Source organism: Hemiscyllium ocellatum, chromosome 45 (genome assembly GCF_020745735.1).
Source record: "Hemiscyllium ocellatum isolate sHemOce1 chromosome 45, sHemOce1.pat.X.cur, whole genome shotgun sequence".
Classification (NCBI taxonomy): Eukaryota; Metazoa; Chordata; class Chondrichthyes; order Orectolobiformes; family Hemiscylliidae; genus Hemiscyllium; species Hemiscyllium ocellatum.
Window position 1 is genome coordinate 15,747,686 of NC_083445.1, and position 22,570 is coordinate 15,770,255.

General features: G+C 41.9%; 1 protein-coding gene across 1 annotated transcript in view; it reads left to right on the forward strand.

The window, feature by feature from the left end:
* The first annotated feature begins 5,148 nt into the window (after window positions 1–5,148).
* The window catches only part of LOC132835965 (A-kinase anchor protein 8-like), a 28,219-nt gene continuing 10,797 nt past the window's right edge, over window positions 5,149–22,570 (forward strand). Inside the window, exons 1-5 of the mRNA XM_060855127.1 lie at window positions 5,149–5,233; window positions 9,180–9,218; window positions 12,275–12,437; window positions 19,614–20,079; window positions 21,376–21,499. Of these exons, the coding sequence (XP_060711110.1) occupies window positions 5,215–5,233; window positions 9,180–9,218; window positions 12,275–12,437; window positions 19,614–20,079; window positions 21,376–21,499 (811 nt within the window). The 5' untranslated portion in view covers window positions 5,149–5,214. The remainder of the gene's footprint in view (window positions 5,234–9,179; window positions 9,219–12,274; window positions 12,438–19,613; window positions 20,080–21,375; window positions 21,500–22,570) is intronic.

Here is a 22,570-nt window from a genome sequence, read left to right on the forward strand (position 1 = left end):
GAAATAAGGCAGGGCAGGTGACTGAGGCGTCAGTGGGGGAGCACTTTAGGGCCTGCGACCATAATTCCATTAGATTTAAAATAGTGATGGAAAAGGATAGACCAGATCTAAAAGTTGAAGTTCTAAATTGGAGAAAAGCCAATTTTGACGGTATTAGACAAGAACTTTCAAAAGCTAAGTGGGGGCAGATGTTCACAGGTAAAGGGACGGCTGGAAAATGAGATTTTCCAGAAATGAGATTACGAGAATCCAGATAAAGTATATTCCTGTTAGGGTGACAGGAAAGGCTGGTAGGTATAGGAAATACTGGATGACTAAAGAAATTGAGGGTTTGGTTAAGAAGAAGAAGGAAGCATATGTAAGATATATACAGGAAACATCGAGTGAATCCTTAGAAGAATAGAAAGGCAATAGGAATATACTTAAGAGGGAAATCAGGAGGGCAAAAAGGGAACATGAAATAGCTTTGACAATAGAATTAAGGAGAATCCAAAAAGTTTTTACGAATACATTAAGGACAAAAGGGTAACTATCAAGAGGATAGGGCCCCTCAAAGATCAGCAAGACAGCCTTTGTGTGGAGCCGTAGAAAATGGGGAAGATACTAAACGAGTATTTTGCATCAGTATTTAATGTGGAAAAGGATATGGAAGATATAGAAAGTAGGGAAATAAATGGTGACATTTTGCAAAATGTCCATATTACAGAGGAGGAAGTGCTGGATGTCTTGAAACGCATAAAGATGGATAAATCCCCAGGACCTGATCAGGTGTACCCTAGAACTCTGTGGGAAGCTAGGAAAGTAATTGCTGGGCCTCTTGCTGAGATATTTGTATCATCAATAATCACAGGTGAGGTGCTGGAGGACTGGAGGTTGGCTAATGTGGTGCCACTCTTTAAAAAGGATAGTAAGGACAAGCCAGGGAACTATAGTGAGCCTGATGTCAGTGATGGGTAAGTTGTTGGAGGGAATTCTGAGAGATAGGATGTACATGTATTTGGAAAGACAAGGACTGATTAGGGATAGTCAACATGGCTTTGAGCATGGGAAATCGTGTCTCACAAACTTGATTGAGTTTTTTTGAAGAAGTAACAAAGAGGATTGATAAGAGCAGAGCGGTAGATGTGATCTGTGTGGACTTCAGTAAGGCGTTTGACAAGGCTCTTCATGGGAGACTGGTTAGCAAGGTTAGATCTCACGGAATACAGGGAGAACTAGTCATTTGGATACAGAACTGGCTCAAAGGTTGTTTTTCAGGCTGGAGGCCTGTGACCAGTGGAGTGCTACAAGGATCAGTGCTGGGTCCTCTACCTTTTATCATTTATATAAATGATTTGGATGTGCGCATAAGAGGTATAGTAAGTAAGTTTACAGATGACACCAACTTTGAAGGTGTTGTGGACAGCGAAGAAGTTTACCTTCAATTACAACAGGATCTTGATCAGATGAGCCAATGGGCCTTGAAGTGCCAGATGGAGTTTAATTCAGATAAATGCGAGGTGCTGCATTTTGGGAAAGCAAATCTTAGCAGGATTTATACACTTAATGGTAAGGTCCTAGTGAGTGTTGCTGAATAAAGAGACCTTGGAATGCAGGTTCATAGCTCCTTGAAAGTGGAGTTGCAGGTAGATAGGATAGTGAAGGCAGCGTTTGGTATGCTTTCTTTTATTGTTGAGAGTATTGAGTATAGCAGTTGGGACATACTGTGTCTGTGGCTGTACTGGACATTGGTTAGGCCACTGTTGGAATATTGCACGCAATTCTGGTCTCGTTCCTATTGGAAAGATGTTGTAAAACTTGAAAGGGTTCAGAAAAGATTTACAAGCATGTTGCCATGGTTGGAGGATTTGAGTGATGGGGAGAGGCTGAACAGGCTGGGGCCATTTTCCATGGAGGTTGAGGGGTGACCTTATAGAGGTTTACTAAATTATGAGGGGCATGTACAGGATAAATAGACAAAGTATTTTCCCTGGGGTCAGGGAGTCCAGTACTAGAGGGCATAGGTCTAGGGTGAGAGGGGAAAGATATGAAAGGGACTTAAGGGGCAATTATTTCACGCAGAGGGTGGTCCGTGAATGGAATGAAATGCCAGAGGAAGTGGTGGAGGCTGGTACAATTGCAACATTTAAAAGGCATTTGGATGGGTATATGAATAGGAAGTGTTTGGAGGGATATGGGCCAGGTGCTGGCAGGTGGGACTAGATTGGGTTGGGATATCCGGTCGGCATGGACGGGTTGGACTGAAGGGACTGTCTATACGCTGTACATCTCTATGACTATGACACTAATTCAAATTTGTGAATATTGTATTGTCTACAGCTACTGCAACAATTGTATACTGTCTAGCTTTGGCTGCAGCCTGTCAGGATTGTACAGAGTGTTTATTTCAGTGTCTTAGAGCACAGTCACTTTGGCCAAGGCTTGCCTCAATTTCCCAGCAAGCCTCATTTACTGTCCCTTTTTCATAAATCCATCATTTTGAGCAGCCCGTCCAGCCACAATCATATTTCATGAATCTGTTTTTGCACCACAATCCAGGCCATGAAACCACTTTTACTTCATAATCCTACGTCAAAGGATCACAACCGAAAAGTTCAGTTGGATATATAAAAAACATCTCCTGGGCTTTACATGGAAATTTGAGTAGTCCTGCTGCCAAGGCCAACATTCCTCTTACATTTTGGCCATCTTGCTTTGTGCCAGTGGGATCTTGCTACTTTGATTGCTTTTACAGCTATAGTTGTTTGTGCAAGTAATGAATTTGTTGTGAAGAGACAAAACTGTTCATAATGTGGTCTCACCATGGCCCTGTACTATTGCAGCAAGACATCCCTGCTTTTGTACTAAATTACTCTTGCTAGGCAGGCCACATGCCACTGCCTTCTTTACAACCTGCTGCACTGCATACTTACTTTCAGTGACCAATGTACAAGGGCACAAGGTCTCATTACACTTTCCCTTTCCCAATCACCATTCAGAGAATAATTTGCGTTCCTGTTTTTGCTCCCAAAGTGGATAACGTCACATTTATTTACATTATACTTTAGCTGCCATGCATTTTCTCACTCAACTTGTCCAAATCACACAAAGATTTCTTCATCCTTCCACTTAGTGTGGTGTTGTCTGTAAACTTTAATTTTATATGCTAATCGTTAAGTGGGATTTTAATGAAAGCCTTCTGAAAGTCCAAGGCCACATCCACTGACTCCTTATCAACTCTATTAATTACATCCCCGAAAAATTGCAGTTGATTTGTCAAGCATGATTTCCCTTTTGTAAATCCATGGTGATGACTCTGACTGATCCTGTCATTGTTTTCCAAGTTTTCTGTGATTAATGTTTTCAATATAAACTCCATCATTATCCCCATTACCAATGTCAGGTGAACTATAATTTCCCATTTTCTTTAAAATAGGAGGTTGAAAGGAATGGGGTTACATTAGCTGCCATTCAATCCACAGAAACCATTTCAGCAATAGTGGATATGTTGGTAGTCATCTTTCAAAATTCTATCATTTCTAGTGATACCGGTCACATCCTGAAGTACTCTGGGATGTAAATCATCAGGTTCTGGGGAAGACTACAATATATTTTGAGGTTGTGACATAAACCCAAATTTCTTCTTACACGTATGAATCATTATATATTTAACAGATATGATCTTCTCCATATTCTTTATTCTGAACCTTAATATCACTCCTAATTGTTATTTTGGTTAACCAGGTACAGGGGTTATCTGGCAGATGTGGAAGCCCACCACCACGTTTTGAATATTCCAAACTAACCCACTGAAAAAGTCAGATGTTTATTTTGGAGTTTAAAATCCTTCCCCCAAGACTAAGTTCGCTTACAAAGAAATACGAGGCACTGAGTACTGGGAATCTCTCATTGGTTCTAACTAGTATGCATACCATACCTATTAATATATCACCATATATATGAAGGTGCAGCACTTCAAAAGCTAGTGCTTCCAAATAAACCTGCTGGGCTATAACCTGGTGATGTGTGATTTCTAACTTTATTAATATGTAGGCTTGTAGAGGTGTTTGGCATTGAATGAAAACAATTGCAGCCTTCAGTGTTATATCTACGTATTCATATATAATTAAAAAAGGCCATTCCACCATTCTGTGTGGAATGCTTTGCCCCAGAGGGCAGTGGAGGCCCAGTCTCTGGATTCATTTAAGAAAGAGTTAGATAGCGCTCTCAAGGATAGGGGAATCAAGGGCTATGGAGATAAGGCAGGAACAGGATACTGATTAAGGATGATCAGCCATGATCATATTGAATGGTGGTGCAGGCTTGAAGGGCAGAATGGCCTACTTCTGCACCTATTCTCTATTGCCTACTATCTCATTCACACAACTAATCAACTAAGTCAGGACTATCCTACTGGTGAGACCTCTACAGTTTAAGAGTCCTTTGCATAGCATCCATGAAATTTTCCAGAAATGTTCCGAAGGAGTCATGCTCGGCTTCGAATCGTTAATTCCCCATTGGTGTTGCCAGAGTCGCTGTGTTAAAACCACTTGGTTTTTAATTTCAGATTTCCAGCACCCGAATTTATTTTTTTTTAAATTCCCTTTCCTCGAGTTTGATATTTCTTACCCGCTCCCAAATCATACATGAACGGAATTCACTCTGCGCAGACTAGAAGCTGGATGAACCCGCGACTGAGGTTAGCTGTTCCAGACTGGCTCAAGGAGGATGAACTCCCATACCCATTCCCCACTCTTACAAAACCAAATTGGCCTGTACGAAGAGAAATTAGTTAAATTGATCTTTTGTTCTTTCTCACGAAACAAGACAATTAAAACAAAAAATAAATCATTAAGAGGTTTCTAAGAAGGGTCACCGGGCCCAAAATCTTAACTGTGTTTTTCTGTCCGCGGATGCCTCCAGGACCTGCTGAGTTTCTCCAACATTGTTTTTGTTTTTTTAAATAAGTTGGGACAGTAAGCGGGGTGCTGCCAATCGTCTCGAAAGCTCCAACTGAACACGGGAGCGCGCGCGAGCCCTGGACGCCCCTCATGGCAACCGTCGTCAAGGAGGGACTGTATTTGACTGACGCGGGCGCTGACGAATCGAGAGCCGCGTTCCCGCTGTGACCCCGCCCATATTCCTGGACCTCGGCCATTCAGCGGTGGATGGGCGATACATCCGGTTGGACCGCCGTTGACTGGGGAGACTTGTTTTGACTGAAGCCGGGGCGAAATGGACGGTCGTTATTCAGGTCAGTCAAGCAAGTTTGGGGCGATAGGCGCCTCGTGATCGCCTTCATTTATTTTAAGAGAAATGAAAATAAAGAAAGGCAATGTGCATTGCATCGTGACACGGCGATTGACCGTTTTCTATAAATTGGTCCCCTTTTCTTGCTCCTCCTCCCAGAAAAGATTAAAAAGCCACAGCCACCGAAGCTGGTTTTCACAAACGAGAGGAAAAACAACGCAACCTGCTGCAGCCGGTAACCCCGCCCACGATATCCGATTGGCCAGCAGACCTTTGTTTTGGGCGGGTCTGTGGTGTGATTGGTCACGGTCGGTGTCGCTCAATTTTGGGCTCCTGGGTTGAGTTGCTCGATCGCTACTGGACATGCGCCGTAGAATCGCCCTCTATTTCGCCGCTGTTTTCCTGCATTAAAAATAGGAGTTGTACACTGTCGCGCCACGTTTTTCAAGCGGTCGGTTACTGAAGTACAGATGAAAATTTCCCCTCCACCATAAAATCTAAAGTGAAGCTCGATTACAGGCTAACCGCTGCGCGCTCGCCTGGATGTTGTTTTCAACTGTTCGCGTTTTCGTTTTCTCGACCCCACAAAATGGCGCCTCATTGGAAACGGTCCCTTCGGTACCCCATCGCCGACTCCGGCCCACGTGCATCGATGACATTCACACACCCCGCCCCCCCAACCACGCCCCGTTCGCGCGCTCACAGTGGCTTACCCCCATATACTTGCAGCGCTCCCTGAGCTTCTACTGTGAGCTCTCAACTAAGCTCCTGTTGTAAATGAGAGTAAGCTGTTTATCTGCTGGTTTTGTGTCCCTCCGCAAGTTCTCTTTTCACTTTATTCTCCCTTCCTTCTTTAATGTACATAACCAAATGTTAAGAACATTATTAGCAAGACAGGCCAGTGCTTTATCATGTGTTATTTTCTTAAGTTTGAATCAAAGTAGCAAGCAGTGTTAACATGGCTGCGAAATTTAATTAATTATTATTGTGTTGTAGGAAATATAACAACTTTTCCCTTCTAATTTATTTACCTTTAAACATTTTAAGTATGTTGATTTTAATCATTAAATATTTTGGTACTCAATTACCTTAATTATTTATAATTTTTTAAAGGCTCAATTTAAGAAAAAAAGCAAAGAATTTGCTGATCTGCTTCAAATCTCATTCTGAGGTCAATAATATTCTGTGCTCTTTTCCCATCAGTGTGAATGTTCCTCTCCTGCGTGGTTGTGGAACTTTATTCCTCCTCTTCCAAGTTTCTGTTTAAATCTTGTTCGATTAATCAGTGCATTATGATTTCACTCCCAGAATCTATTTCAGTCAAAAATGATTTTGGTTGTGTCTTTTTGTTTTTGCTTTGATCTTTCTTTCTCTCTGTTGATTTAATACCTATACAGTCTGCAGCTCTGGTAACACTTCTTTCCATGTCTTTTATTGAAGTTTTGAACTTGGTTTTCACTTTGCTCTTCTTCCTGCTACTTCTTGTAATTTTCAATGATGAGATGTTTCAACATCTGAGACGTAGATGGAAGTCATGTTTTCAATTTTCTGTCTATCAGTGATTCTAAATGTGATGACCTTTTCTGTGATGCTTGTATTATTTCTGCTCCTTGCTCAGCTTCTCCATTTGCTTGAGGTTAGTGAAGAGAATTGATAGCATGAATAAAATATTCACGTAAATCACAATCTCTTAAAAATTTGTCATTTCTAAACTTTGGACTCCTATTTGATATTACACTGCCTGAATTTCTATACATTGAGTAGATTCTCTTGAGTGATTTTATTACTGCCAATGCAATTATGCAGACGATTGACTTCAATGCACCTGGAGTAATACTCTATCATAATAATGAAGATCTTCCCTTTGAACTTGAATAAATCCATTTCCAGATGTTCCCTTGACCTTTAATGGAAACAATAGAGATTTTAGTGGCTCTTTTTCCTTTTGGGTATTAACACCACAATACAGATGATAAATATTTTCTTTATGCAGTGCATGATATCTGACCAAATTGTTTATTGCTTGCACAACACTTTAAAGTTCTCAGACATGCTTGATGAATTTTTTTTGAAGAATGTCAAGTTAAAGACCTCTTGGTATCGTCAAACTCTCTTTGAAGATTAGCGAATCATCATCCATAACAATGAGGTGTTTCCACTATACAAATTATTGTCATGTTTTGGATTGTTGGTTCATAATCTGGTATCTTCCAGACAATATTTCTGGATCCAGATGTGTTCTGCATCTCATATCATTTGCAGCTTTAGTAGCTGGTAAATGTTTAGTAACTTCTGATGAGTGGGCGTCAACTTCAATGAATTCCAGATCTTCTGTTCAATTTAATGGTATCTTGACAGTGTGACTGCTGATTGATACCTGCCTTAAATACATTACTTTGTGAGCCTTAATCTAAACTGCTGAAATATGGGCAGCAACTTGGTCATAGGTTTTGTGTTCGAAAGTGTGAGCAATAGTTTATCATTATATTTCAAAATTAAAACTAAGACCATCACATAATCTGATTTTTTTTTCTCTCCACACACGACTGTTGTTGCTAAAACTGCTTTCTCATTAATGATATACACTGTTTAATCTCATGAGTGATCTACCGCCATAGTAGACTGGTCAATGTTTTCCATGTTTCAGCACAAGGAAGGGCACTGCCCAACCTTGTTTAAAAAATTATTAGTTGTTGCTATGGTTGGTAAAGTAAATTATTGTTGCTTAAAATTTATAAGGAGCACAGGAGTTACTTGATTTTATCAAATACCTTTGTGTGGCCAATGTTCCAGCATCACTGGCCCTGGCTTAAGATCTAGTGGAAAGTCTCATTAATCTCTGCAGGTAAAGTAGAAACTTTCCCACATGATTCACCATCCCAAGGATTCTTTTAAGTACTGTAATGTTCCTAGGTGGTGGGAATTCTCTGCTGGCATATAGTTTTTTTTTGGATCTACTGTGATTTCAGTAGCTTGGATAATGTTAGGTTTTGAAAACTTGCATGTCTCATTCAGTTTTAGACCTGCATTCTGTTGGACTTCGCCACTTGTAACTCTTTGGCTATGTTCCTCTTTTGTGGATCCATGTATTAGTATGAAATCCACGTGGCATATTACATCGTTGATGCTTTCCAGCGAGTTGGATATCATTCTCTGAAACATTTCTGGAGCGAATGCAATTAGTGAAGGTAATCTGTTAAAACAATTATGCCGAAAGGATGTAATAAATGTACTTAACTTTCTGGAGTTTACATCTGCAAGTAATTGCCAAATCCATTGTTAGCATCTAGCTTGGTGAATAGGACTCTGGACTAGTTTTGTTAGACTTTCATCCATTGAAGCCATTCAGTGAATTTCGTAAACCGTTGCTTTGTATAAGTGAGTTACATCCACACAGATTCTTATCAAATCATTTGGCTTTGGTATTGTACCATACCAGACATAAACACAATCTTGATGCCATAGTAATCAATGAATCACTCATGTAGCAAATTCTCTATTTCTAGGGTAGGTGAGGCACGTTTTTTTTAGTGTGACTGAGTAGACTGATTTAGCATTATCCTTTAGAAGATGTAATGCTTTCTTCAATTTTTCCAAATCTGAGAATTTTGGGAAATTGCATCAAAATTGACTTACGTGCTTTCTTTGTATCTGAAATCAACTCTCCTTCAGACTGTACTATTATAGTATTTAACTTCACTTGAGATGGTGTCTACAATGCTGTGCTAAGCAAGCACTGAAGTAAAATATCACCTCAGGCTATGTGCTGAAGAGTTTGGAGTGGTGTTTGGAACTTGCAAAGTTTTTCACTTGGTTGAGAGTATTATTACTGTTCTGCATTGCTGCAGATTATAATGGAATTTGGTTTGATTTTCTATTTCACAATGTACTTTGCACTGGTAGCCTTTTTTTTTCCAATTACAATATGACATTATAGTCTTATTTTGCAGGCTCATATGGAAATTGGAACACAGAATCTTCTGGTGAAGGTAAAAATGTTAGAGGTTCTTAATGGTGGGGTTTGGATGGATGATTTGGCTGGTCTTACTGTCCAAGCTTTGGAACTTGATTTGACTCAACAAGGAATGATTGTAAACCTGATAGCTACATAAAATAGCTCAGTAAGCTTTAGAATAGAAAAGCTCCCACTAATTGTTATCCTCTACAGTTGTTTGTCCTTGCTCTGTATCCTTTTTTAGTTCAGTGTGAAATCTGACAGTTCTTCATGTGACATTCGTGTGCTGTATGAAGAGTGGTAATGCACATATTTCTTAGCATGCAACTGGAACAAACTTGTCAAGAAGTGAAGAGGTCAGAACCATAGACTGTAGTTGCTGGTTTAGGAGAGAACATTACAGTGCAGCACAGGTCCTTCAGCCCTCGATGGCAGGTGTAGAGATTTAAAATTCTCTTGGAGAAAGTGAGTACTGCAGATGCTGGAGATCAGAGCAGAAAAATATGTTGCTGGAAAAGCGCAGCAGGTCTGGCAGCATCACAGGAGAATCGACGTTTCAGGCATAAGCCCTTCTTCAGGAATGAGGAGGGTGTGCCAGGCAGGCTAAGATAAAAGGTAGGGAGGAGGGACTTTGGGGAGGGGCGTTGGAAAGACAATAGGTGGAAGGAGGTTGAGGTGAGGGTGATGGGCCGGAGAGGGGTTAGGGGCGGAGAGGTCAGGAAGAAGATTGCAGGTCAAGAAGGCAGTGCTGAGTCTGAGGGTTGGGACTGAGAAAAGGTGGGGGGAGGGGAAATGAGGATGTTGGAGAAATCTGCATTCATCCCTTGTGGTTGGAGGGTTCCTAAGCAGAAGATGAGGCGCTCTTCCTCCAGGCGTCGTGTTGCCATAGTCTGGCGATGGAGGAAGCCAAGGACCTGTATATCCTTGGCGGAGTGGGAGAGGGAGTTAAAGTGTTCAGCCATGGGGCAGTTAGGTTGGTTGGTGCGGCTGTCCCAGAGGTGTTCTCTGAAACGTTCCGCAAGTAGGCGGCCTGTCTCCCCAATGTAGAGGAGGCCACATTGGGTGCAGCGGATGCAGTAAATGATGTGTGTGGAGGTGCAGCTGAATTTGTGATGGATATGGAAGGATCCCTTGGGGCCTTGGAGGGAAGTGAGGGGGGAGGTGTGGGCGCAAGTTTTGCATTTCTTGAGGTTGCAGGAGCAGCTGCGGGAGTGAAGGTTGGATTGGCGGGGGGGGGGGGGTGTGGACCTGACGAAGGAGTCGCAGAGGGAGTGGTCTTTCCAGAACTCTGATAGAGATGGGGAGGGAAATATATCTTTGGTGGTGGGGTCTGTTTGGAGGTGGCGGAAGTGACGAAGGATGATACGATGTATCTGGAGGTTGGTGGGGTGGTAGGTGAGGACCAGTGGGTTCTGTCTTGGTGGCAATTGGAGGGGCGGGGTTCAAGGGCGGAGGAGCGGGAAGTGGAGGAGATGTGGTGGATAGCATCGTCAACCATGTCTGAGGGGAAATTGCAGTCTTTGAAGAAGGAGGCCATCTGGGTTGTTTGGTGTTGGAATTGGTCCTCCTGGGAGCAGATTCGGTGGAGGTGAAGGAATTGGGAATATGGGATGGCGTTTTTACAGGGGGCAGGGTGGGAGGAGGTGTAATTTAGGTAGCTGTGGGAGTCAGTCGGTTTATACTACAAATTCACCTGCACCTCCACACACATTTACTGCATCCACTGTACCCGATATGGCCTCCTATACATTGGGGAGACAGGCCGCCTACTTGCGGAACATTTCAGAGCACACCTCTGGGACACCTGCATCAACCAACCCAACCGCCCCGTGGCTGAACACTTTAACTCCCTCTCCCACTCTGTCAAGGGCATGCAGGTCCTTGGCCGCCTCCATCGCCAGACCATGGCAACACGACACCTGGAGGAAGATTGCCTCATCTTCTGCTTAGGAACCCTCCAACCACAAGGGATGAATGCTGATTTCTCCACCTTCCTCATTTCTCCTCCCCCAAAACCTTTTCTCAGTCCCAACCCTCAGACTCAGCACCGCCTTCTCGACCTGCAATCTTGTTCCTGACCTCTCCGCCTCCAACCCCTCTCCGGCCAATCACCCTCACCTTAACCTCCTTCCACCTATCGCATTTAAAATTCTCGTCTGTTTGCTGGAGTCAGAACATTGTGGTTCTCCTGTCTTGCATCACAATGAGGCATTATTGCAGGATTAAAATCAAAATAAAGATATGGTTTTTCCAAATTATTTGAGGTTCATTCTTTGAAGAAAAGTTAAGCTATTGATTTTGACTGAAATATAGAGAAAAACATTGGTTCTGAGATCACACACAACATAGGAGGTCTGCTGTGGGTTGCATCCTTCTGTCTGGGCCAGATATAACTCTTTAACTTCCACACCACAAAACTTATCTTTGTTGAAAGAATGTTCATAACATGGTACAACAGTTTATAATCAGTCTGGGAGTCCTTCCTTCACCTCCAAATTATTCCCCAAAAGGGAAGAAAGTGTGTGAAGATATGCTTTAAAAAAAGGCTATTGTCTTTTCACTTGCTATATGTGGGTTATTTACGTACTCTTCACTTCTACAATAATATTTTATGATTCAATTACTTACAGTGTGGAAACAGGCCCTTTGGCCCAACAAGTCCACACCGACCCTCTGAAGAGCAACCCACCCAGAACCATTCCCCAACACCTAACACAATGGCAATTTAGCATGGCCAATTCACCTAACCTGCACAATTTTGGACTGTGGGAGGAAACCAGAGCACCCGGAGGAAACCCACGCAGACACGGGGAGAATGTGCAAACTCCACACAGTCAGTTGCCTGAGGCAGGAATTGAACCCGGGTCTCTGGCGCTGTGAGGCAGCAGTGCTAACCACTGCCACCATGCCACCCACGGTGTAGGCAACTGCTGTAGGCAACTCAATTTCTCCAACTTCATCTGTTTCTCTATAGGGGGTGTAGGAACCATTTCCAATATTAAGAGTCTCAAAACAGTTTAAGAACTTGCATATGTGGTTGTTTCAATAATAACACTGATAATGTTATTGCAATTTATCTGCCCTCTTCAGGTTATGATGACTACAGTTGTGGACATGGTTCTGGATCCAGTTATGGCTACAGTAGTAAACCCTGGGACTCGTACAAGGGCAACCAGACTTCTGAATCCATTGTAGCTAAAATTAACCAACAATTAGATCTCCTTTCTCGCAATGAAGGTGATGATCAGGAAAGGTATCTATCGGGGCTTCAGAAGCAGCTTGACCACTCTGTGCCATTTGGGAGACTAAGTTTTTTTTGATTGTTTTGAACAATTTAGATTAGACCTTGAACTAGCATTAAAGATTGTATGTTCACGGAGACATTATGTTTTGTCTCTTGGCATTCTGCTGTGAACATAATGTTGCATTCACTCTCAACTTGTCCTAGCAGTACTTAACCAACCTGTTCGGACATGTAATGACACAGTTCTTGAGCAGATTGGACTTGAACTTGGTTTTCTAGCTCAGAAATAGGAGCTCTACCACTGCACTACAAGAACTCTATTCATGTACTACTGACTATTTATTTAATTCAGTCCTTGTGGAGGTTATAGCAACAGAATGGCTTTCTTTTTGTCTTGGCATCACTTGATCAAGATGTTTATTCTGATTGTAAGGTCTGCAATTTGTTGTTTCTAATTGGTTCTGGAGGAGTACTTTCTTGATTGCGGTGGGTTTTTTATTGTCCAAATATGAAGAACGCTAGCATTATTGTTGAAGAACTTTAAATGGCATAACATTTAATAGACATAATTTTAGATTTATCACAAAGTAATGACCAGGAGAGTGTTTCTAATCCAAATTGCTTCTCTCAGTTGGAGAATCAAGTTAACAACCTCTCCTTATTATTCACCATTGACTCTCTCTATGTTGGAAGGTATATTGTAGCTTGATACATATTTATGGTAATCACAGGAATATTCATATCACAGAAATGTCAGCCAATAAATATCTTTTCCTTTATTCATGGGATGAGAGCATTACTGGCTCACCCCATTTATTTCCCATCCCTAATTGACGAGAGGGCAGTTAAGAATCAATCAAGTTATTATGGGTCCGGAGTTACATATATGCCAGACCAGGTAAGGATGGCAGTTTCCTTCCCTCAAGAACATTAATGAACCACATGGGCTTTTCCAACATTTGACAGTGGATTTATGCATTCATTAGACTGGTAATGCTGGGTTTTTAAAAAATTCAAATTAATCTGCATGGCGGGATTCAAACCCGGGGTCCCAGAACATTACCTGGGTCTCTGGATTAATGGTGAAGTCATAATTCCAGTTGGATAAGACCTTCAAATAAGACATAATCTAACCACTGTCCTTTGATATTCAATGGTGTTACCATCACTGAATTCCCCCACTATCCATATCCTTAATGTTACTAATGACCAGAAACTCAACTGGATTCGCCACATTTACATATTGGCTCCAAGAGCAGGTCAGAGTTAGGAATACTGAAGTAAATAACTCCCCTCCTGATTCCTCAAAATCTGTCCACCATCTACGAAGCACAGGTCAGGACTGTGATGGAATACTCACTACTTGGCTAGATGGGTGCAGCCCCAACAGGACAAATCAGCTCGGTGGATTGACACCAAATTCACAAGCATCCACTCCCTCCACCACCAATGCTGAGTCGCAGCACAGTATCCTAGTTACAAAGTGGGCTACAGAAATTCACCCAAGATCCTGGGACAGCATGTTCAAAATGAATGACCACTTCCAACTAAAAGAACAAGGGCAGCAGATACATGGGGACACTGTTAAGTTGTTTCTTTCTGAGGTTCTTTACACACTTGATGCAACTGCAGCATTCCAACATTTGTGAACAAGCAAAATTTTATTAAGCACAGTACAATACAAGCTTTGGAAAAACCCTGAACACTCTTCGCCGTGGTTGCAAAGCGTGTCCAGGGAAGCTCTCTGTACAAAGGAAACAGATGTTCCTTTATACAAAATCTTTACATCACAGTCAGTAATGCTCAGAAGACAACCCCCTGGCACTCCCTCACAGTCAGATGCCACTCAAGACACAACGCAGTGACCACCTCAACTCCAGAAACAATGTATTGAAAATCATCCCGTAATGGCCTGATCTGGTGTGAATTGTGTTTTTTTAACCACAGAGAGTTGTCAGAATTCCAACTATAATGTTTTACTGATTTCTGAATAGGAGGTGAAAATAGTAGTAGATGACAATGTAAATGGCTTTTGAATAACTAGGAAATGGCCATGCAAATGGCTCTGAATGCCAAGAGATGGGAATATGATTTCCTTACAATCTACCTGCAAGGCAGAGGCATCCCACTCTAGACTCGAGACATCCAATTTCCTGCAGGTCAGCAGAGTAAGTTAATGCTTTAATATCACAACACCTCCATCTGCAGGTTCCCTTCCAAACCACCCACCATCCTAACTTGGTGATTGCCAATATTGCCATTCCTTCACTGTCGCTGGGCTAACATCCTGGAAGTCCCTCCCGAAAGGCATTGTGGATCTGTGATGTTTTTGTCCCAGGTCCTGTTCCTCTGATTCAAACTCTGACACAGGTGGCGTGTACTGGACAGTAGCCCATCATTTGCGCCTGGAGCATCTTAAGAGAGTATCTTTTCCTTTTCTAGCAGTAATGATATAAGGCTGCTTCCATCTCAGACTCCAAAGTTTCCTTGACACCCGATGGAGGGGGAGAATCTATGGTTTCTGACAGGCTTTCTGGCTGTTTGGAGGGGCCACTTGTGTTTTGCTCCTGCCCCATTTGCGAGGTAACAGCTTTCAGGTGATCCACATGTTTGTCAGAGCTGCCTCACCTACCTGAACTTTGTAAGTCATTGGACCTGACCTCACATCAACCTTGCCTCATACCGATACAGGGCTATTTCTGTGGTTCCAGTACCAAACTTTGTCCCTTGAATTGTCCCCTGTCTCTCTCGCTTAGAGGAGGTATGTGGCTGGAAATAGCGTTCTTGCTGTCGTTTCGTTCTCTTCCCCCAGGTTTGGGAATATTGGGTTTAACCTGATTCAGAGTCTTTTTCCCCCATCAACAATTCTGCTGGAACTAAGTTGTTGTTGTGTGAGGAGTGGTCCTGTCATCAAACAGGAACTGGGACAGTTTGGTATCAATTGTGCTTTAGGCTGCTTCTTCAAGCCTGCCTTCAACATTTGGACTCTTCTTTCTGCCAGACCAATGGATGATAGATGATATGGAGCTGTCCTTATGTGTTGAATGCTGTTCAACTTCAGGAAATACTCAAACTCCCTGCTGGTAAATGATGTTCCATTGTCCATGACCAGTACTTCTGGGAATCCGTATATTGTGGACGATGCTTGTCGCTTTTGAATGGGCATCCATGATGTCCAGGAATATTGAGCCCATGAAGGACTGGCATAGTCGACATGTAACTGCGTTCAGGGTATACCCAGTCATGCCCACGAATTAGCAGCTGCCACTGGTGGCAATTTTTGTCCTTGTTGGCTCTCTGTGCACTGCCTCACCATTGCAACTATGTTAGCATCCAAGCCTGGCTATCAGAAGTAGCTCTTTGCTAGCATCTTCATCTTGGAAGCCCCTGGATGATCCTGGTGAAGTCTGGCCAATGTCTGGCAGTAACCTTTACTCAGAACAATCACTCTTGCTTCCTATAGTAGTATGATCCTCTACAGTGATCTGGTTTTGCCGAGTTCAGAAAGGTTTCAATTCTGGTTGCGATGGCCTTTCTGTCTTCCCCATTACCACCAGCTGTTTTAGTTTTGTTAGGACAGAATCTTTTTGTGTTCACAGTTGGATATTGTCAGCGTTGACTGGAAGGGTGTCCAGGAACGTTAAAACCAAACATACTGTTCCAGGGCAGGCATCATCAGTGGAGTATCTGTCAGTGGGAGGCAGCCCAAGACATTCTCATTAGCCACTTGGCTACCCGGATGGTGTTCTAACTTGAACGTGTTAAGAATAAGGGCACACCACTGAATTCTACCAGGTTAAGCTATGGGCAGCACCATCTTCTATTCCTTCAGTAGTCCTAGCAGGGGATTGTGCTCTGCTACTATGACATTCCAGACTGTAAAGGTACTGGTGGAACTTTCTCACATTAAAGGTAACTGCTAAACCTTCCTTCTCTATCTGGGCATATTTGTGTTCAGTATCAGCCAAAGTCTGGGAAGCATACGTCATCCTTGGTTGGGCCACTGGTGGGCCAACACTACTCCAGTATCGTACAGGGAAATATTGCATGTCAGCACCACTTCTCGCTTCACTTTATCTTCCAGTGGGTATAACCCAGTTTTGTCACTCTAATTCTAAATTTACAGATCTGTAATTTACAGATTCTACATCTCCTGTTAATTTTTTTTCTTTTTTCTTTCTTTTTTTTCTTTTTTTCCCCCACACTACCGCCTAACTGCGGTAGTGCTTATTTTTTCCCCAGCACCCATGGTGTGTGTGTGCAGGTGTGAGACACAGTGAAAGACACAGTGTACAAATCTTTATTCAATTTCCACCACCAGGAAAATAAGAAAACACCCGAGTAGCCTGTATCTCCTGTTAATATTGGTCAGCCAGTGCCTCCTGATTGGTGTTTTTAACCTGGGCCAATCAAGGACCTCAAGAATGATGTCCACTTGGTTCCCATCATTACAGTTTCGTGTGAGGAAAATTGTGTCTCACAACTCTTGAGTTTTTTGGGGAAGTTACCAAAAGGATTGGTGAGGGAAGATGTTGTTCAACTGGTCTTTAGTAAAGGTTCCAGATGGTAGACTAATTAGCGAAGTTACATCAGGTGATTGTCTCCTGCCGTTAAGCCAATTATGTATCCAGAGTGGATGGTTCTTTTTCAGGTTGGAGGCCTGACACCAGCGGTGTTCCACAAGGATTGGTTCTGCATCCTGTTTTTGACATTTATACAAATGATTTGGATGAGAATGTAGATGGCATGGTTATTAAGTTTGTGGACGACACCAAAAGTGGTGGCATAGTAGACAGTGAAGTCAGTTTTCTAAGAATACAAAGGGACCTTGATCAAATAGAGTCATAGAGATATACAGCACAGAAACAGACCCTTCGGTCCAACTCATCCATGCTGACCAGATAGCCTAAATAAGTTTAGTCCCATTTGCCAGCATTTGGCCCACCCACTTGAAACCCTTCGTATTCAATATGCATCCAGATGCCTTTTAAATATTGTAATTGTACCAGTCTCCACCACTTCCTCTGATAGCTCATTTCATACAGGTACCACCCTCTGCATGAAAATGTTGCCCAATAGGTCCCTTTTATAGCTTTCCCCTCTTGCCTTAAACCTATGCCCTCTAGTCTTTGACTCCCCCACTTGGAGAAAAGACATTGTCTATTTACCTTATCCATGCCTTTCATAGTTTTATAAACCTCTATAAGGTCACCGCTCAGCCTCTGACGCTCCAGGAAAAATAGCCCAAGTCTGTTCAGCCTCTTCCGATAGCTCAAACTCTCCAACCTTGGCAGCATCCTTTTAAATTTTTTCTGAACCCGTTGAAGTTTCTCAACATCCTTCCTATAGGAGAGAGACCAGAATTGCACGCAGTATTCCAGTTGTGGCCTAACCAATGTCCTGTATATCCAAGCCATGACCTCCCAACTCTTATACTCAATGCACTGACCAATAAAGGCAAGGATACCATATGCCACCTTCACTATCTTATCTGCCTATGATGCCACTTTCAAGGAAGTATGAATCTGTACTCCCAAGGTTTCTTTGTTCAGTAACACTCCCCAGGACCTTACATTACGTGTACAAATCCTGTGCTGATTTGGCTTTCGAAAATGCAGCACCTTGCATTTACCTTGCATTTACCATTAATTAAATGGGTCAAATAGCTACAAAATGTCAGAAATAATTCAATTTGGATAAATGCGAGATACTGCATTTTGGTTCAACAAACAAGGGCAAGGCTTATACAATTAATGGTCGTGTTGTTGAACAGAGGGACCGAGAGGTTCAGGTACATAATTCTCTGAAGTTTACATCACGTGGACAGGGTGGTTAAAAAGGTATTTTACATGCTTGCCTTTATTGCTCAGTCCTTTGAGTACCAAAGTTGGGGAGTCATGTTAAGGTTGTAGAGGACTTTGCTGAAGCCTCCTCTGGAATACTGTGTCTAGTTCTGGTCACCCAGTTATAAGAAGGACATTATTAAGCTAGAGAGGGTTCAGATGTTGCTGGATATGGAAGGTTTGGGTTATAAAAAAACGGCTGGATAGGCTGGGATTTCTTTTCCACTGGAGCGCAGGAGGTTGACAGGGGACCTTATTGAGATTTCTAAGATTATGAGGAGTATCGTTAGGGTTAATGATAGGTGTTATTTCCCTGTGTTGGGGGTTTTCAAGACTAGAGCTGAAAGTGTGTTGCTGGAAAAGCGCAGCAGGTCAGGCAGCATCTAAGGAGCAGGAGAATCGACATTTCGGGCATGAGCCCTTCTTCAGGAATCTTGAATTCCTGAAGAAGGGCTCATGCCCAAAACGTCGATTCTCCTGCTCCTTGGATGCTGCCTGACCTGCTGCGCTTTTCCAGCAACACATTTTCAGCTCTGATCTCCAGCATCTGCAGTCCTCACTTTCTCCTAGAGGATTTCAAGTCTAGGAGACATACTTTTAAGGTGAGAAGAGAGAAATTTAAAAAAAAAGACATGAGGGGCAAATTGTTTACACAGATGGTGGTGCGTGTGTGGAATGAACTTCCTGAGGGAGTGTTGGATGCGGCTGTAGTTACGATGTTTAAAAGATTCATAGATAAGTACACAAATAGGAAACATTTGGAAGGAAATGGGCCAGGAGCAGGCGGGACTAGTTCAGTTTGGGATTATGTTCGGCATGGACTGGTTGGACTGGAGGGTCTGTTTCTGGGCTGTATATCTGGGCTTGCTTCTACACTAGTGAAATTCCTTAAGTGTAGTTGTGTAATAACACACTTGGTTTGGCAATAAATATTTGACTACAGAGTAATATGGAAGAAATCACAACATTTTCCATCCATATATTGACCATCCTTCATTTTCATATATACCCAAGCACTGAACAATCTACAAGTTCAGTGCATTTGTTTCTAGGTTACAGAGCTCTTAACAGATGCTAGCTTTGGGAAAGGTCTATGTTTCAGAATCATGAATGACGCTCTTAAATTGGTAACAATTTAGTTTTTATTACTGATAAGTTATTCAATCCCACATACACTGATTTTATTAAAGACTAGAAAATATTAATTCCTTTTAAACGAATCACCTAGCTTGATTGAACCTCTGCTGTTTAAATTTCAGTCTTTGCTGACTGTTTATTAAACTGTTCATTGGTACTCCGCAGCTACTGACCAAATTCCTTGTTTGCTGTGCAACTCTTTCAGGTTTGCACCTTTCGAGTCCTATGACTCCAGGTCTTCACTGGATGACCGTGAGCTGTTCAGATCTGGCTTTGATTGCAGTGAATCTGGACCTAATCGTAATGATTACTGTGGAGATCGCTTTGACCACTTCAGCAACTCTGTAAGGAATCCCAGGAATCAATTTTACAACAGAGCACGTGACAGGTCCGGCCAGCAGTGGGGTCAGAACTGGTCTAGAGATAGACCTCTGAGTAACAGACCTTTCTGGAACAATCTATTCTCATCATATTCAAGTTCTGAACGACTATCTGCACACTGGAATGAACTGTCAATAGGATATGGAGGCAGGGGTTATGCTCCCCTCTCTAGGAATGTCCCTTCGCTCTTCTCCCAGCCCTCTGGTTTTGGGATGTTTGGCATGCAGGGAATAGGAAAGCAACTTGGAGGTGGCAGACTGCGAAGGAGAGAGAGGAATCAATTCAGAATTGTAAGTAGAAAGGAGTTTCCCATTTTATAGTGTCATAGACTTTAGCATTTAGCTGTGTGAATTTCAGCAGCCAACCTAACAAACTCCCATTTTCTCCAAAAGTCTTGTGCAGTTGCTAATATGTCCTGTTCTTGACCTTGATTGTCAATATAAAAATAAAGTTAAAAACCGTAGAAATGGTCATATATATGGACTGGATCAGAAGTTACAAATGGAGTTGCTGCGGATTGCAGGAGTGCTGTGAGTGAAATATGCAATTTAGGAAGAAATAGCAGCCTTGTATGAGATGATTGCTGAAAGTGCAAGAATGCAGAATGTAAGATCAATTGGATGTGTCAATATTGAGTAGCATTTTCACAACTGTATCTTTATGCATAGGACAGTATGCATACTTAGCGCACTAGTGGTTGGTACTTTGAGGCTTGCTGATATTGCATTGCGTTTGTTTCACTGGATACATTTCAATGTGTGTGCTTGCAATTTGCAAGGGTTAGCATTCAAAGTTAAAACTGTTGTGGCTTTCATAATGATTCCTAGTAGGTTTCTGTATGTTTCAGTGAATGTTTATGAAAATATAATGGTGTGAGCTTGTTTAGTAGTTCTTACAAACCCTTGGACTTAAAGTTACTTTGTGGTTTAGTGGACCAAAACTTCTGTTTCATTAAATCTGTTTGAAAAATGAAATTGAAAGAATGACTTGTACTGAATTGGCTTCACTATGAAACTCATTCGTTGGCCCTAATAGCTGCAGAACTTGAGGTGAATCCAGGGAGAACTTTGATTCTTGCCTGATTTGATTTATTATTGTCACATGTACTGAGATTCAGTGTAAAATATTGTTTTGTGTGCTAACTAGACAAATCATACCTGACATAAATACATCAAGATAACAGAACAGAACTCAGAATATAATGTTAGACACAGAAGGTGCAGAGAAAGGTCAACTTGAATATTTGAGAGGTCCGTTCTTATAACAGCAGAGGAAGAAACTGTTCTTGAGTCTGCCAGTGTGTGTCTTCTGCCCAATTGAAAAAGCAATTTGAACAATTTATAAAGTTCTCCAACATTTGATTTGATTTGATTTATTGTTATCACATGTTCCACTGTATCTTGGTACATGTTGTTTTGTATGGTTCAGTCTGCCTGTACAGCATTCTAAAGTGTAGAACAATACAGAATACACAGTAGTGCAGAGAGGGAGAGAGATATCATATCAGAACCTAGAGCACATGACCTCCTAGTTAACAGTATCCATCCAAAGTTAATTTGACCAATATTCTGGTATCTTCATCACAGAGGGGAGGTAGAGGCCGTGAGATAGGATTTGGAAGAAAGTGGCAGCCTTCAACTGCAAGCAATGATGAACCAGACTCCAAAATGTCAAGAATGGACCAGTCAGATATTTCAGATAGTGAAGCAGGTAACCACTTAAAAGAAATTGTTGCACACTCCTTGTTGTTTTGTGACATTTTAAAACGAGTTTGAGTCTAAATTGTGAACTGAGGTAATTTTGTTCAACTGTGTGACCAGTCCTGATCAATCAAATCTCAATCCACTTTCCAGCAGTTGTTAGGAGATAGTAAATCTTTCTCCCTCTCTGGAATTATATTCAACTGGTAGCTTGCTTCTTATCCATATCCTCGGCCTTGGCGACATCAGTGTCAGTTCCAAACCTATCACCTGTCTCACCACCATCACTCTTGTTCCCTTCTCCATCTCTGTAAATCTATTTCATATATTGCTCAGAAACTGGTCCAACTCTTCTATGCTGGTTTTGTGTTCTACCTATTCAGTTATTCAGCATATTTTATCACTTTTTCAATAGTCAGACTACTTGTTTGTATTTCAACTCTAGATTAACACACATTCCTCCAAATAAATATTGGGAAGGTGAAAGGCATTGTCTTCTGTTCCTGTCATAAACTTCATTTGTTAGTCACCGATTCCATTCCATCCCTGGGAACTGACTGTTCGTTTATAATCCTGGTGTCAAACTTAACTCTGACATATTGATTTTTGACCGCATGTTGATGCCATTATTTCAGTCACCTTTGCTGACATCACTCAACTCTGCCTTTGCTTAACAACATCTACTGCTGAAGCTCTTGAGCCTTTGTTGACCTAGAGATCTAGCACAGTGTCAGTTGATTCCCTGCACTAAAGTCTTGCAAAACTGCTTTCTGAATCCTGCTTATCATTTTTAGTCGACATTACCTCCTAGTTAATTAATGCTTCAGTTTTCAAGCTCTTGTTCCAAATCTGTCCACCATCTTGGCTCTACCATCCTGCAGAGCATTGGTGCTTCTTTTAATTCAACCAATGCCAGGATCTCTGATTTTAATTCTTCTATCCCTGTCCAAGTCTGTCAGTTTTAAAACACCTTTCCTAAAGCTATCTTCCTTATTATTCCTTTTAAGATGAACCTTAAAGTCTGCCTCTTGGTCTATCTTGGTAATCACTTTGCATTGCTCAGTATCAAGTTATTATGTTA